General features: G+C 35.0%; 2 protein-coding genes across 5 annotated transcripts in view; both read right to left on the minus strand.

Annotated features, from left to right (window-relative positions):
• Positions 1-1,982: 1,982 nt before the first annotated feature.
• Crygs (crystallin gamma S) lies at positions 1,983-6,787 on the minus strand. The gene is made up of 2 exons (XM_015499886.2): positions 2,716-6,787; positions 1,983-2,356 (listed from the first exon to the last, which is right to left on the minus strand). The coding sequence occupies exons 1-2, from the start codon at positions 2,803-2,805 to the stop codon at positions 2,084-2,086; spliced, it is 363 nt and encodes a 120-aa protein (XP_015355372.2). The 5' UTR covers positions 2,806-6,787; the 3' UTR covers positions 1,983-2,083.
• Positions 6,788-9,183: 2,396 nt separating this feature from the next.
• The window catches only part of Tbccd1 (TBCC domain containing 1), a 30,335-nt gene continuing 25,406 nt past the window's right edge, over positions 9,184-14,112 (minus strand). For all 4 annotated transcript variants that reach the window (XM_048804034.1, XM_015499961.2, XM_015499960.2 and 1 more), the window contains one exon: positions 9,184-10,206. The gene's annotated coding sequence lies outside the window, so the exon portion shown is untranslated. The remainder of the gene's footprint in view (positions 10,207-14,112) is intronic.

Below are 14,112 nucleotides of genomic sequence, written 5' to 3' on the forward strand. Positions count from 1 at the left end.
TTTAGGAACCGTTCAGGGCTTTCAGAGGAATGCTTGCAATGGAAACAAGGCTGAACTTGTTTAAGTATCCTGGCCCTATTTTCTTGACATCTGCCATTTCAGAATAATAAAACAATACAAGGTAGGAGTTAACTCAGAATAGTAACCTAGGTGCTGTTCTGGGTGTGGTTGACAGGTGGGATGACAGCTTCTTACTCTAACAGCATTATGTTCTACCAAAAGAGCTGGGATTGATTAACAGAGAAGAACATACAGTATTTTTTACCCCTACTATCAACTGCTAGTAAAATTCTTATGAAGTAAAAGTCCCCTGGCATGTCTGCAGCTGGGAGAATGATGGCAATCTCTTTTTGAATCAGGGCATAAACCAAGAGGCACATAATACCCCAGAATGATAATTCTGTTTTCATCTGTCAAAAGCCATCTTTTACTTCTCTGAGACTGTGGTTAGTCATCCTGACACTTGTTTTCCTGTCCTGCTGCCAGAATTGCTTTTCTGGCTGTTTTGAACAGACTGTGACCAACTCCCTGGGAACATGGCAAGAGTTGATATGAGAGAAGACTGACACTAGCTCCCTGTACCACAGCCTCAGTTTCTTTGATGGAAAAGGAGTGGCAGGATCTCTGAGGTCACTTCCAGAAATTGTGCCTCTAAAAATGTGTCAGTAGTCTTAGGTCGTCAGCTAGGTTTTCAGTATCCTATCTAGCCTCCAGAGAATTTGAGTTGTTTAGTGGGACTCAAGACAGCATTTGGTTTGGCTCTGTTATTTTGGAGGCAGGTTAACTTCGTGGTAGGATGATAAGGTCTAGAGCTGATGGTTGCAGTCAGCTCACTGGCCAGAGCTCTTTGTAGCTCAGCTAACAGCTTTTCTTTTTTTGCCTCAATTCATTGTGTCTCCCTTACTTTCTACCCACTTCTCTCGAAAGTCCTCCACTTAAAACACACGAAACAATAAAAAGCAGAGGAAGATAATAAAATGAATAAAACTGTCTGGGGTAGGAGAGCTATGCAGTATACACTAAAGTATATACGAAAGGAGTTTGACGACTCTCATTTATCCTTTTGGTGAAAAGAGCTAGAAGACATGGGCTTCACCCTCTCTTTTAAAGATAGCTACATTTAGCATATCCCCAGGTTCACTAGAATAGACCCTAATACTCCTAGTGATCCTGTTTCCTTCATCATTCTCCTCTTCATCAAGATTAAATAGATAGAACCTCAGGGGTTATTCAAAGTAGGCAAAACTCCATGAAACTCCATTTCAACTATTGTAGCAGAGGAACAAATTGTTCAACATGTTCTTTCTTCTCATGGAAAACCAAAGTTAGGGCTGAGAAGTTACTAATGTTGAGAATCTCTGAATCTTAAACAAGGGACTTCAGGTGATTTATGGCTCCACTATTTGCCAGTAATCACCCTGCTTTTATGGATTGCTCCTGTCTCCTCAACTGGACCTTCTGAGGGACTCTGTTCTTTTCACTTTTTAAAATTTTAAGGGTCTCATACTTACTGTATGCACTCTGATCGTTAGCCATTAAGTGCTGAATGAATGAATAGGAAATAAAGAGAAAAACAAAACAATGGCGTTGGAAACAGAAATATCCTGGACAAAATCCTAGCTCTTGCGTTTACCAGCTGGTGAACTTGGACAAGTTTTTAATATGTTTTTTAATTTCTTCAAGTCTCGGTTTCTTTATTAATAGAATGCAGATAAACCACTTCTTTTACTGGATGGGTTGTGAGGAATGGGATAATAATCCCAGGTATTATTATTGCGCTTGTTGAATTAATGCAAAACACAAGCAAAAAGAGCCACTACATAGCAGTATGATTTTCTAACTTTTAATGCAGTCTCATTTTGTTTGACACAAAGATCTAAACTGGTGATCTGATGGATGAGTTGCTTTGGTTGGCTGCCCACTGTGGCAGGGCACTACAATGCTAGTTCCTAAAAGCATTTAAGAGGCATTATAGTCAGCAGTGGGATGCGTGCCAATTGTTTTTATTTATGATGCCTATTATGACCACGAGGCCAGCCAGTATTTGGCCCTCAGGAAAAAACCTATGGCCCCATCCACGTCATTACTCCATAATGCGGCGGAATGACTGGACAGCAGGAGAAGCTGCACCCCAATCGATGGGCTTCCGGTACTCCTTCTTGTCCAGGAGGTACTGTCTGCCACGGTAGTTGGGTAGCTCATAGAAAACCCAGACACCTTCCAGCACTTTACAGGAGTGGATCTCTCTCATGTGAAACTGCTCCATGATGGAAGGGCAGTCTTCAGTGGTTTCATACATCTGACCATTAAAATCTCCTTTCTCAAAGATCTGAATCTTATACTGGCCTCCACTAGTCTGAAATAAAAAAAAGAAAGAAAGAAAGAAAGAAATGAATAGCCATTGTTATGGAAATCATCAGCAGGTTAGGAACTCAGTGAACAGCCTGTTTCAGAACCTAAATCCTCAGAACTCCCACCCTCCCTGAAGAAATGACTGAAACAGTTGACTTTTAATAAGAAAACATTTCTCCAAATACTCAAGAGGTAGTAAGTAATGGAAGTCATAAGTGTAATTCAGTTTTATGATGAACTGATCTAAGATTTATTTAAGATTCAGCAGCCAAGAGAAGCCAGCTGCCTGTGGAAAGGTAGGAAGACTTTAAGGAAGAAGAAAATGGAGGAGAGGGAGAAAGTGAGCAAAAGCCCTAGACTCACCAGATGAATAGCTCTGCAGGACCCCAGGCGGTCATTGAGGCCCATCCAACGCTGGTATTCAGGGTACTCTCCCTGAGGTAAGATGTACATGTGCCCAGCAAAGTTAGGTCTTTCATACACAGCCCAGGTGCCTCCTTCCACTCTGATTGAGTTGCAGCGACTTAGGTATGCATGGAAGTCTGCACAGTCGCAATCACAGTCATAGCGTCGGCCTTGAAAATTTTTGTCTTCATAAAAAGTGATCTGAAGTCCAGGACAAATAAATAGAAGAACTGAGGAGTTGGGTGGCTTTATTCATAGATAAAATAAAAATTAAAAAATCTTGCCCACTTTAAAAATTCCTTTCTTCTCAACTCAGAGGCGACAGTATTTGTAGTTCTACTTTACCTCACAACATTTGGTTTCTGGCAAACAATCTTAGTTGTCAACAATAGGAAGAAGTACTTTCTGAACACTTAAAAATGAAGCAAAAGACAAAAGAGCTCTAACATAAACCAGCAGTTTCACACTCAAGTTCATTTCTTCTTCATGTTCCCACAGCTTTCTGTACCTATCACATTATATTGTAAACTGTCCGTTTCTATGTCCATGCTCCCATCCGACTCCTTCTAGATTTCATCCAAGGGCAAGAACCAAGGCTTACTTAAGCTATGGGCTCCCTGAGCCCAGCACTTGCCAAGCATTCAAAAAATGTTTGATAAATATGAATAAGTTCCACATACAGAGATTCATGGTAGGTGATATGGAAGATGTATACAGAAACACAGATTAATAAAAACATAGATTAACTTTCAAGAGCTTCTTTTAAAAGACTATAGAGCAAACACTCATTAAAATATACTACATTATATGTTCTACATTAGTTTCTTGCCAATGTGGTAGCTGTAAAGTAACGAAATGACAAGGCAAGAGCATTCTTCGCTTCAAAGTCTTACCAAATTTCTTCCACAGCGTCTGGGGTAAGTCTCTCATAGCACTAAAAAACATGCAACCCTTGGAAACCAGAAATAAGAAGGCTCAGTTCTAGGGCAGCTTTTCCACCACCAACATACATTAGTGCAAACATCTCTCTGGGCTTCAGCTTTCCATTTGTCAAATAATATGACTAGAGAGACTGGAAGTCCTGGCTATAAAACAACTCAGCATAGTTCTGGCTGAAATAGAAGACAGCTCCCAAGAACACTTAGGAATTTATCAAGTAATTTCTGAAAAACTCTATAAAAAACAAAAATGGACTGTTGTTTTTTTTCCTTTTTGCTTAATAATTAATTCCAAATCTAAGATCAATATTAGGTTAGAATTTGGATTGAATGCACAAGTGTCATGATTTGAGTGGCTAATTTCTTGGAATTATGCTGCCACCTTGTGGCTAATTTGCTTTAATGAACCCAAAGGAGTAATTTCAGATAAACAGGGCCAGGTAGTCTTGAGTTCTTGAGCAGAGGATTGAAACTAGATGTTTTCCAGAAGCAAAGGAAGAGAGATAAGCCTGTTCAGCAGAGTAAAGGAGGGGAATAACATGGCTTATTGTAGGGACAATAAGTAGTTAACTCTAGTGCATAGTGAATATATGATTAAGAATCAGGGGGAAATGCCAGAGAAATGACACAAGAGCCAAGCTAGAATCAATACCCTTGAAACTCATGTGGAAGCCGAACATTAGTGGTTTGTGCCTGGAAATAGATGGTTGCTAGGGGCCGGGGGTGGAGGTGCAGAGATGATGAGGACCAAGTGCAATGCAACTACAATGGGAAAACAATCAAAAGAAATTTAGGATTTGGTGAGCTATTAGGTGCAGAGAATGAATGAGAGGAAAAAAAAAAATGACTTGCAAAGGGCATAAAATATCCTTTTCCACCTAGGGTGTTTCTTTCTAGATAGAAACATACCAACATACCCACCTTCTACTTTAATCTTTCCCTACCTTTCCCATTATTCTCAACTCCTGTAAATCCTGTTCTCTAAAAACTTCCTTTTCCCCTTCTCACCTACTAGAAGAATCATCTCCTTTCTCTTCTCACCCAATTTTTGTTTTTCTGCTCCTTTCTTCATTTTAGCATAGCAGACTAGAGATCGATGGTACCTGAGTTCATGGATGAAAAGAAAAAAATTCCAGCACCACTACTTACCAGTTCAGGAACCTGGGACAGGGCATTGAACCCTTTCCTAAACATCTTCATTTGCAAAACGAGGTAACAATTTATACTGCAGAGGGGTGTTCTGAGGGCCCAAAAGGATGTCTACAAAGCACTTGGTTTAATACTTGATTCCTAATTGCCAGTAAGCTTTTGCTACAGTTGTTACAAAGAAGGGACTTGCCTAAGGTCACTAGCTAGTTACAAGACAGCTGCATCAAGTTCAGTAATGCATGGTTCATTTTATTTTCCTCTACTGTCTCCCTGCTTGCACAGCCAGCTCTGTTCAACAAGGCAATGCTATCCTTTGATGCTGAACAGAACTGATCCTGAGCCTGTGAGGCTTTTCCTATTACCTGTAGAGAGATCTTTAGGAAATCAAATAACTTCTCAAGGAATGTATAGGTTCTAAACTCCCTAATCCATAAACTCAATTCACTTTGTTTTGGACTAACTATTTACCCAAACAGATGCTTTGTAAGGGATATGGTAATAGGAATAAAATTATCATCTATTTTACCTTTTTTCTCATACTTACTGCCCTGTGCACATATGTCTGATACTAATACCTGAGAAGTAGAAATATACATGACATTCTATAAGGTCACCATGCTGTTCATCATCCTAACTACCAGTCAACTGTCCCAAGGCCAAAAGTACTCATCATATTGTCATAGAATCAATACTGTGGTCCAGGACCAAGGACTTCAGAGCCAGAGCATGTTAATACCTGGCTATATTCAATTTCTAGTTGTAAAAGAAACATGAAATTTACTTGTTCTACTGTTAGCTGAGGTTTTGACTGTTGGGCAAAAAGTTTTATAGAAAACTAAGAGATGTGCAGAAAATTTTCCTAAAAAGTACCACAAAGTTGGGCTGGGAATGTGGCTCAAGCGGTAGCGTGCTTGCCTGGTATGCATGCGGCCCGGGTTCAATTCTCAGCACCACATACAAACAAAGATGTTGTGTCCACCAAAAACTAAAATAAATAAATAAATAAAAATTCTCTCTCGCTCTTAAAAAAAAAAAAGTACCACAAAGTTTCTATCATTTTCAAAATTTCTGTTGAAAAGCAGCTTACCAATCCAACACAAAAGGAAAAATGTCTTTAGTATCTGAGAGAGAAAACATGCTTAATATAATCTGTTCTTTTTGCTGAGGCCATAATTCCTTGAATAAACTGCTGGCAAGAGAGTGGGAAAGAGAGAAGCAATGAAAAATAGTAAGAGATTATTTACTATCTCCCTTGGACTAGCAAGCAAAAGTTATTTTAATAAATGAACAACCCAGCTATAAGAAATAAGAGATCATATTATTACTACTCTGGAAATCTTTGAAATTCCAGAAAGTGGGGGATGTTTTTATCTGTTTAAGATAGTTATGTAACAGCCATGGTCCGTGGAAATCCCTCTAAGTGTTTCAAATTCTTTGTTAGTAGGATGTGCATGGCACATTTTCAAGAACCTCAGAGCACTAAAGACTTCTGTTTTCCCCCAAACCTTTGGATGATAAGCACTGATTTTTAGCTCTATTTGCCAAATGGCAAAAAAAAAAAAAAAAAAGACACTAACCAGTTATGGATCAAGTATTTCCTGATGATACACTGGGAAGTATACAATATTGCCTCTGTAGTTTTCTTGCCAAAAATGTTGTCTGAATCCACACATGAGGAAATAATCAGACAAATCAAGATGCAGGACTTTTTCTATAAGATACATGGCTTAGATTTGAAGTGTTAATGTCTCAAAAACAACAACAAACGTAGAGGGACTGTAATAGATTAAATAAGTTAAAGAAAGAAGAGACATGACAAACCAAATATGACCTCAAACGTAATATATGACCTCTATATCCAATGTCACACATTTCTGGTAGCAATGGGGGGAATTTGAACAAGGTCTGAATATTTTATATATATACACATACATACACACACATATAGCATTATACTTATATGCAGAAATATATGTATAAATATAATACAAGGTATATTTATGATGAATCTTGGGGACATGATGATGTTTACACAGGGATAGCCTTTGGTTTTAGGAGATATAGAAGGCAAAAGATACTTTAAGGTGAAAGGATAAAGAAGTTTGCCCCTTATTTTCAAATGGCTTAATTAAAAAAGATCAATAAAATGTGATAAAATGTTAATTGGAGAATTCAAGGGAAGGACATACAAGTATTCACTGAACATTTCTTGTTCTTTCAAATTCAATAAATTTGAAAAATTTTCAAGCAAAATGTTGGAGGAAAAAAATCAGGTATGAGACAATGGCTTTGCCTTAGACTTATTAGTGAGTAGAAGAACTAAAGAGAATGTCATTCCCAAAATGTTGCCTAAGAGATCACTTCCTAGCCCAGCAACTGTGAATCAAATATTTTAAAAGCAGTTTTCCTAATGTAAGTGAACATTTTATTTGGTGAAAGGGTGAGAATAACTGCTTGAATGAAGGAAATACCAAAGATTATTTCACCTGACTGGCCCACCCACCTTGGGCTTTTGGAACATTAAGAGTGAGGCTAAATTTAATAAAACAAATTTTAATTGACTAAGTTTCCTACTCCACATAATTCTCATCAGTATGTTCTGTTTCTGTGGCGCCTCATAGAATTTAGTTGCTGGAAGGCAGAAATCATGATATTTACATGTTATTTATCTGTACAGTATTCACACAGCTATATATATATATATATATATATATATATATATATATATATATATATATATATACACATACATACATACATACATATATATATGTATATATATACAGATAGATAGATAAACTCTTAAGAAAGTATTTGGTAATTCTGTTAGAGTAGAAAAATATAATAAGCTTTTCTTAATTTTCTCTCCCAGTACTAGTCCTTTAACCATTCATACTCACCTCTAGGCAAAAAAGCAAAAGCTCTTCTCCACGTTCCTTTCAATGTATCATTACGTTTAAAGTGGGTAGGCTAAAAATCAGTATGACTTTTTTTACTTACCTTGGTTCCAGTTTTAGACATTTTTAGTGCATAGGTTGATTTCCCCAGTGCTGAAAGAAACCCAGGAAAGCTACAGAGAGTTAGAAGCCCAGAGACATTTATACTGGGCTGGTTTCAAATCAAACATTTGCTTAGTCATGAGAATAGGTTCCAAAAATTGAGTCAGTCATTTAGAGTCTATTGATGGTTTCTAGAAAAACAACTGGGATTATAAAATAAAGGAAAGCTTCAGTACCCCCTTTAATGCTTACCCAGCCCTGCTGCATTATAGACTTTGCTGAGTCAAGACACCAAAACCAAGCCAAAGTTTTAAATATTAAAAACAAAAAAGTCTCTCTTCCCTGGACAATTTACTTTTTTCAGCAAGCAACCTCTTTGAAATTCTTTTATTTTTTTCCCTCAACAAAGCTTGTGGAAGGCTGAGTCTAAACACCATTCTCTATTTTTGGATAAAAATGACACATTTTGAAGGCAATAAAACTTACATGACAACTAAAAGCAATGCATGGCCTTGGGTTTGGAAAACAGTCACTACAAACAACATTCTTGGGGCATTTATAAAAATTTTAATATGATTTGATATTAGAAATTCTATCGTACCAATATTTAACTTTTTAAATTGTTGGTATGAGTAGGTAAAAAATTCATGCTAATATATTTGGGAGTGAAAGTCTAAGATGTCTATAACCTACTCACAAATTAAGCCAATAAAATTATACTGTGTAGAGGGTAGTCAAGTGAATGTGGCAAAACGTTAACAATTTGTGAACCTACACAGCATATATGGGAGATCATGGACCTGTTCTTGCAACTGTTCTTTAACTTTGAAACTTTTTCAAAACACAAATTGGAAAGAGTTCTAATTCATAAGAAGCATGACACACTATACAGAAAGACAGGAAGCTACTGTGGAATTCTGGAAGTTGCCACCTGCTAGTTAGTCTTTCTTTGCCTACGAGATCATTTTTGAACCTGTTCAGAGAACGTTCTTTTGGCCCTGAACACATCTCTGACTTTCGGCTGACAGTACATCTTATGTAAACTCAAATAAATAATGTATCATCCCTTCTCCATTTTAATTTTTCTGATCTAGAATATATCTTCTCAAAAGTCCAACTTCCCCAACTTTCTACTAACAAAGTTGTACAATGAATAATTTGTAAATGGGATACCCATAAGATATATTATGATCAAATTAGAAAACAACAAAAATGCTTAATATAAAAACTACTGAGAAACAAAATTAAGTTATATGTTTAGTTTTCTGAATTTTATAAATTATAAGGAAATATCTGATTAATATCATTAATGTCATTAACAAACAATTTCCCAAACACCCTTTATTATTCCAATATTTATTTATTTGATAATGCTCTGCTTGCTTGAATTTCATCTTAAAACAAAAACTCTGAAAACTTCAATTAGAATTAACAACATTGTGAAGGTTAATTTTCACATCACAAATAAAAGTAGCCCTTTTTAAATACAATTACTAATTGAATTGCCAGTAAGCATATGAAATATGAATAATTCATTTTATCAACTGAAAATTGTTTTCTTTTTTCTTGAGAAACAAAGCTTATCCAAGTAAATCGTACTTCCATATGTCACAGAATGATAATGAAAACCTTTTCTAAAATCAAAAGTAAAGCCTTGGAGCTGGGGATATAACTCAGAAGAGTGCTTGCTTAGCACAAAGCCATGAGTATCAATCCCCAGCACCACACACACAAAAACAAAGCTTTATCTTTTTAACAAAAGGAGAAAATTACTTTTTAGCTTGTTTATTGAACATTTGAAGCAGAAAATAAAAAATAAAGATTTTTACACAAATTCATTAAGTTTCATACTTTAAGGACTAAAATATCTTTGTATAAAACTATTTCTGTTTTATTTATACACCAACCAATCATACTTTTATTCCAATTATTTTTTAAAAGCAATAGCAACCATCTTTTAAATAGTTACAAAGAACTATAAAAAATCTCTTAACTCTAGAAAGGATCAAACCCTTTCATCATACAAATTAAAAAATGAAATCACTTGCAAATCTATGATCACTTAAATATTCACACACATATACACACACAAAATGGGACTGCCTTCATTAACATGTTGGCATCACAAACATGAGTCTTCTAATGCTCTATAAACAATATGCTTACATGAAAGTCAGAAGTTTAGCTAAGATTCAGCCTAAATAGTAATAATTGAGTATGAATGGAAGTCAAGGAAAGGTCTTAAATAAAGGGTAAAAAAAAAAAAAAAAAAATCCTCAAAGTCTCTTAAGCAGCAATGAAGCTATCCCAATTTTGTATTAAGATGGGAACCATGCTTCATTCATCCTTAGGTTTTCAGGGCCCTGAAGATAACAAAAGAAAAATTCATATTAATTATTTTTTATTGCCTTCATGCAAATAAGAAAACCCTTATTTACAAAATCACATAAATTATGGAGATAATTTAGAGTGATAAAACAGAGTTTATAAGGTTAACCATATTCCTTTTTTTTGTGTCACATTAGTTCATAATATCTTCTATGTGTAATTCTACAAAAACCTGGCAGATCATGAGATAGGTTTAAGCTAAAATTTTTACCCTGTTATAGTTTCAATTTCTTTTGCAAAATCTCCTAATTCTTAATCTCAGCATTATTAACTAAAAATATGAAGACTTTTTCTTTAAAAATGTAATATGCAACTTAAAAATGTAAATACCACATAAAGTAAATAACAAAGTATATCTTTCATAGCTTTGAGAATTGCCATTCCTTAAAAAATTAAGTATAATATATCCTTGCAATTCCTTTCCTAGGTATATGCCCATGTGAAATCAGACCAGAAACTAGGTAACTCCTAGAAAACGTAGGGTCAATACTCCAACATATAGGTATAGGCATCAACTTTCTCAATAGGACCTCTAAAGGTCAGGAAATAATGCCAAGAGATAATAAATGGGATGGCATCAAAGCTTCTGAACAGCAAAGGAAACAATTAAGAATGTAGACAACTTATAGAATGAGAGAAAACCTTTGCTAGCCCCTCTTCTATTAAGAGGATTAATATCCAGAATATATACAAAAACTCAAATTTAATACTGAAAAGCAAAAAAAACCCCACTAAAAAACAATAACCCAATTAATAAATGGACAAATGAATAAGCAGCATAACAGACACTTCTCAAAAGAAAAAATTCAGGACTGGAGTAGTAGCTAAGATTCAGCCTAAATAGTAATAATTGAGTATGAATGGAAGTCAAGGAAAGGTCTTTACTTAAGACCTTTCCTTAGTGGTAGAGCACTTGCCTTGCAAGTGTGAGGCACTGGGTTCGATCCTAGCACCACATAAAAACAAACAAAAGGCATTGAGTCCATATTCAACTAAAAATAATTTTTTTTAAATACAAATGGCCAACAAATATATGAAATAATGTTCAACATCATTATCAATTAGGGAAATGCATATCAACACTACCCTGAGATTTCATTTCACTTCAGTCAGAATGGCAACCATCAAGAATACAAACAATAAAAAATGCTGGAGAGGATATAGAGTAAAAGGAACATTCTTACACTGTTGGTGGGATTGTAAATTAGTACAATGGAGGTTCCTTCCTCAAAAGACTAGGAATGGGCCAGGCATGGTGGTGCACACCTGTAATACTAGTGGCTTAGGAGGCTCAGGCAGGAGGGCTGCAAGTTCAAAGCCAGCCTCTTCAAATTTGCAAGGCCCTAAGCAACTTAGCAGGACACCCTGTTTCAAAATTAAAAACAGAACTACTATATGATCAATCTCACTTTTGGCTACTTAACCAAAGAAACTGAAATCAAATCAAAACTCTCATGTTCACTGTATCATTACTGACAATNAAAAAAAAAAAAAAAAAAAAAAAAAGGCTGGAATGTGGCTCAGGTGGCTAAGCATCCTTGGGTTCCAAACCCAGTACTAAAAAACAAAATAAAACCAAAAAACATAGACCAAAGCAAGACAAAAAATGGAACCACCACATAACCCAGCTATACTACTCCTGAAGAATTAAAGTCATCATGCTCTAGTGATATATGCATACCATTGTTTATAGCAGCACAATTCACAATAGCCAAACTATGGAACTTACATGTCCATCAATGGATGGATAAGGAAGAATACACACAATGAAGTTTTATTTGGCCATAAAGAAGAATGAGATCGTCATGTGCAGGAAAATGAATAGAACTTCAGAATATTATGTTAAGTGAAATAAGCCAAATATAGAAGGCCACATGTTTTATCTCATGTGGAAGCTTAGAAAAGAGAAAAGATAGTTGAGGATGGAATCTCATGAAAATCAAAGGGAGATCAGTAGAGGAAAAGGACCAAGGGATAGGAGGTGGGGAGGAAAAGAGAAATACTGGAGAATGATATTGACAAAATTATATTGTTATATTGTGTGCATGCATGAATATGTAACAACAAATCCCTCCATTACTTACAACTGTAGTGCACAAATAAAGATATATAGAAATAAACATGTCTCTACAAACACTTACATACGAATGTACATGACAGCATTATTCACAAAAATACCAATAACCCAAATGTTCATCAACTGATGAATGGATAAACAAAGTGGTAGATCCACACAATGAAATAACATCCATCCATAAAAAGGAACAAAGTATTAATACATGCTACAACATGGATGGGCCTTGAAAAACATTATGCTAAGTAAAAGAAGATAGACATATTATGAGATTCCACTTTTATGAAATGTCCAGAATAGATAAAGTAGATGACTAGTTGCCAGGGGAATAAGAATAGATACACAGGGTTGGAAGAATGGGAAGTGACTGCCAATGTGTCTGGGCTTATTTTAGAGGTTATGAAAATATTTTGAATTTCTAAATGGTGAATTCAGCACAAAATTATGAATATACCAAAAGCCACTAAATTCATTATTTTAAAACAGTGAATTTTTTATGTAAATTACATCTCAATAAAAAAAGTTTTTCCTATCCTAGACACCCAGTCTTATTCCTGAAAAAACAAATACTGTTTATGACTTCTTTACATCCTTTCAGAAAAATTCTAGGCACATAATAAGCATATGTATGATAATCCCACTCTATTTTCAAACATAGGAGACATTTTAATTTTCTCCCTGAGTTTAGAGATCATTCAGTATCCACATAAATATATTTCATTCTTTTTAAAGATGCATTCATATTACAGATGAATCAGTCAATAGGCATCAGCTCTCTTCTGAGAAACATTTGGGCTATTTCCAGGTTACAGCTATTTCAAACAATGCTACAATGAATATATTTCTAAAAAAGATCTTTATAGCCTAACAATATTCAGTTATGGGAGGAATAAATTCAATACATCTACTGTACAACACTGTAACTACTGTATTGTTGAGAATGCTAAAGGGTAAATTCTCTTTAAGTTTTCTCACTATAAAAGTAACAACTTATGTGAGGCAATATGTATGTTAATTAGTTTTTTTAGCAATTCCAATGTGTATTTATTCCAAAACATCGTATTTTACAAGATAAATACAGTTTTGTGGATTTAAAAAAAGTACATAAAATAAAAATTTAGCAGAACTTTACACACACACAACACATATATATTAGTATTCCAAGAAGTGAAATCACCAAATCAAAGAATATTTGTAATTTTTATTTTTATTTTTGTCACACTGTCAAGCAAAATGCCAAGACTCAAAAAAGTTTCAAACTTTGGCACTGGGTTTCTGGTTTTCTTTGGCATTAAAAAAAAAAAAATTGGTTCTAATTAGTCCAATTTTCAAGATTTACACATGGTAAAGTCTATGTAAATATTCCAAAATCTAAAATCTGAAATGTGTCTGGTCCTAAACATTTCAGAATAAGGGATATTTAACCTATATACTACATTTATTTTTAAATGAGTATCCTTGTCTCTGTATTTTTCTATGAGCCACCTGTTCATGCCCTTTGTCTGTTTTCCTTATTGTTAGCCTTTAAAAAAACTTTAGAGTAACGAAGTAAACTAATTTCTATCTAGAAAAACACCATATATTTGGATGAAATAACTTCCAGCAAATTTGTCTGTAACCATGTTCTATTCTGTCATCTATAATATTCTAGTGTTCAGTAATCAAACTTTCATATGGATTATTACCTCTCAGGTGTCATTAACAAAGACTGACTAATTTATTAATTGATTTGTGGGAGAGAGGTGAGAAAGCAGAGAGAAGAAAGGAGAGAATCAAACTTAAAACTATGTATGAATGAAAGTAGAAT

The sequence above is a fragment of the Marmota marmota genome, unplaced genomic scaffold (genome assembly GCF_001458135.2).
Source record: "Marmota marmota marmota unplaced genomic scaffold, marMar, whole genome shotgun sequence".
Classification (NCBI taxonomy): Eukaryota; Metazoa; Chordata; class Mammalia; order Rodentia; family Sciuridae; genus Marmota; species Marmota marmota.

Excerpts from the sequence above, each read along its gene's own strand:
- Crygs (XM_015499886.2), bottom strand. The coding sequence starts at position 2,805 with ATGTACATCTTACCTCAGGGAGAGTACCCTGAATACCAGCGTTGGATG. Across the intron at positions 2,357-2,715 it reads CCTGCAGAGCTATTCATCTG|ACTAGTGGAGGCCAGTATAA; the intron begins GTGAGTCTAGGG and ends TTTTTATTTCAG.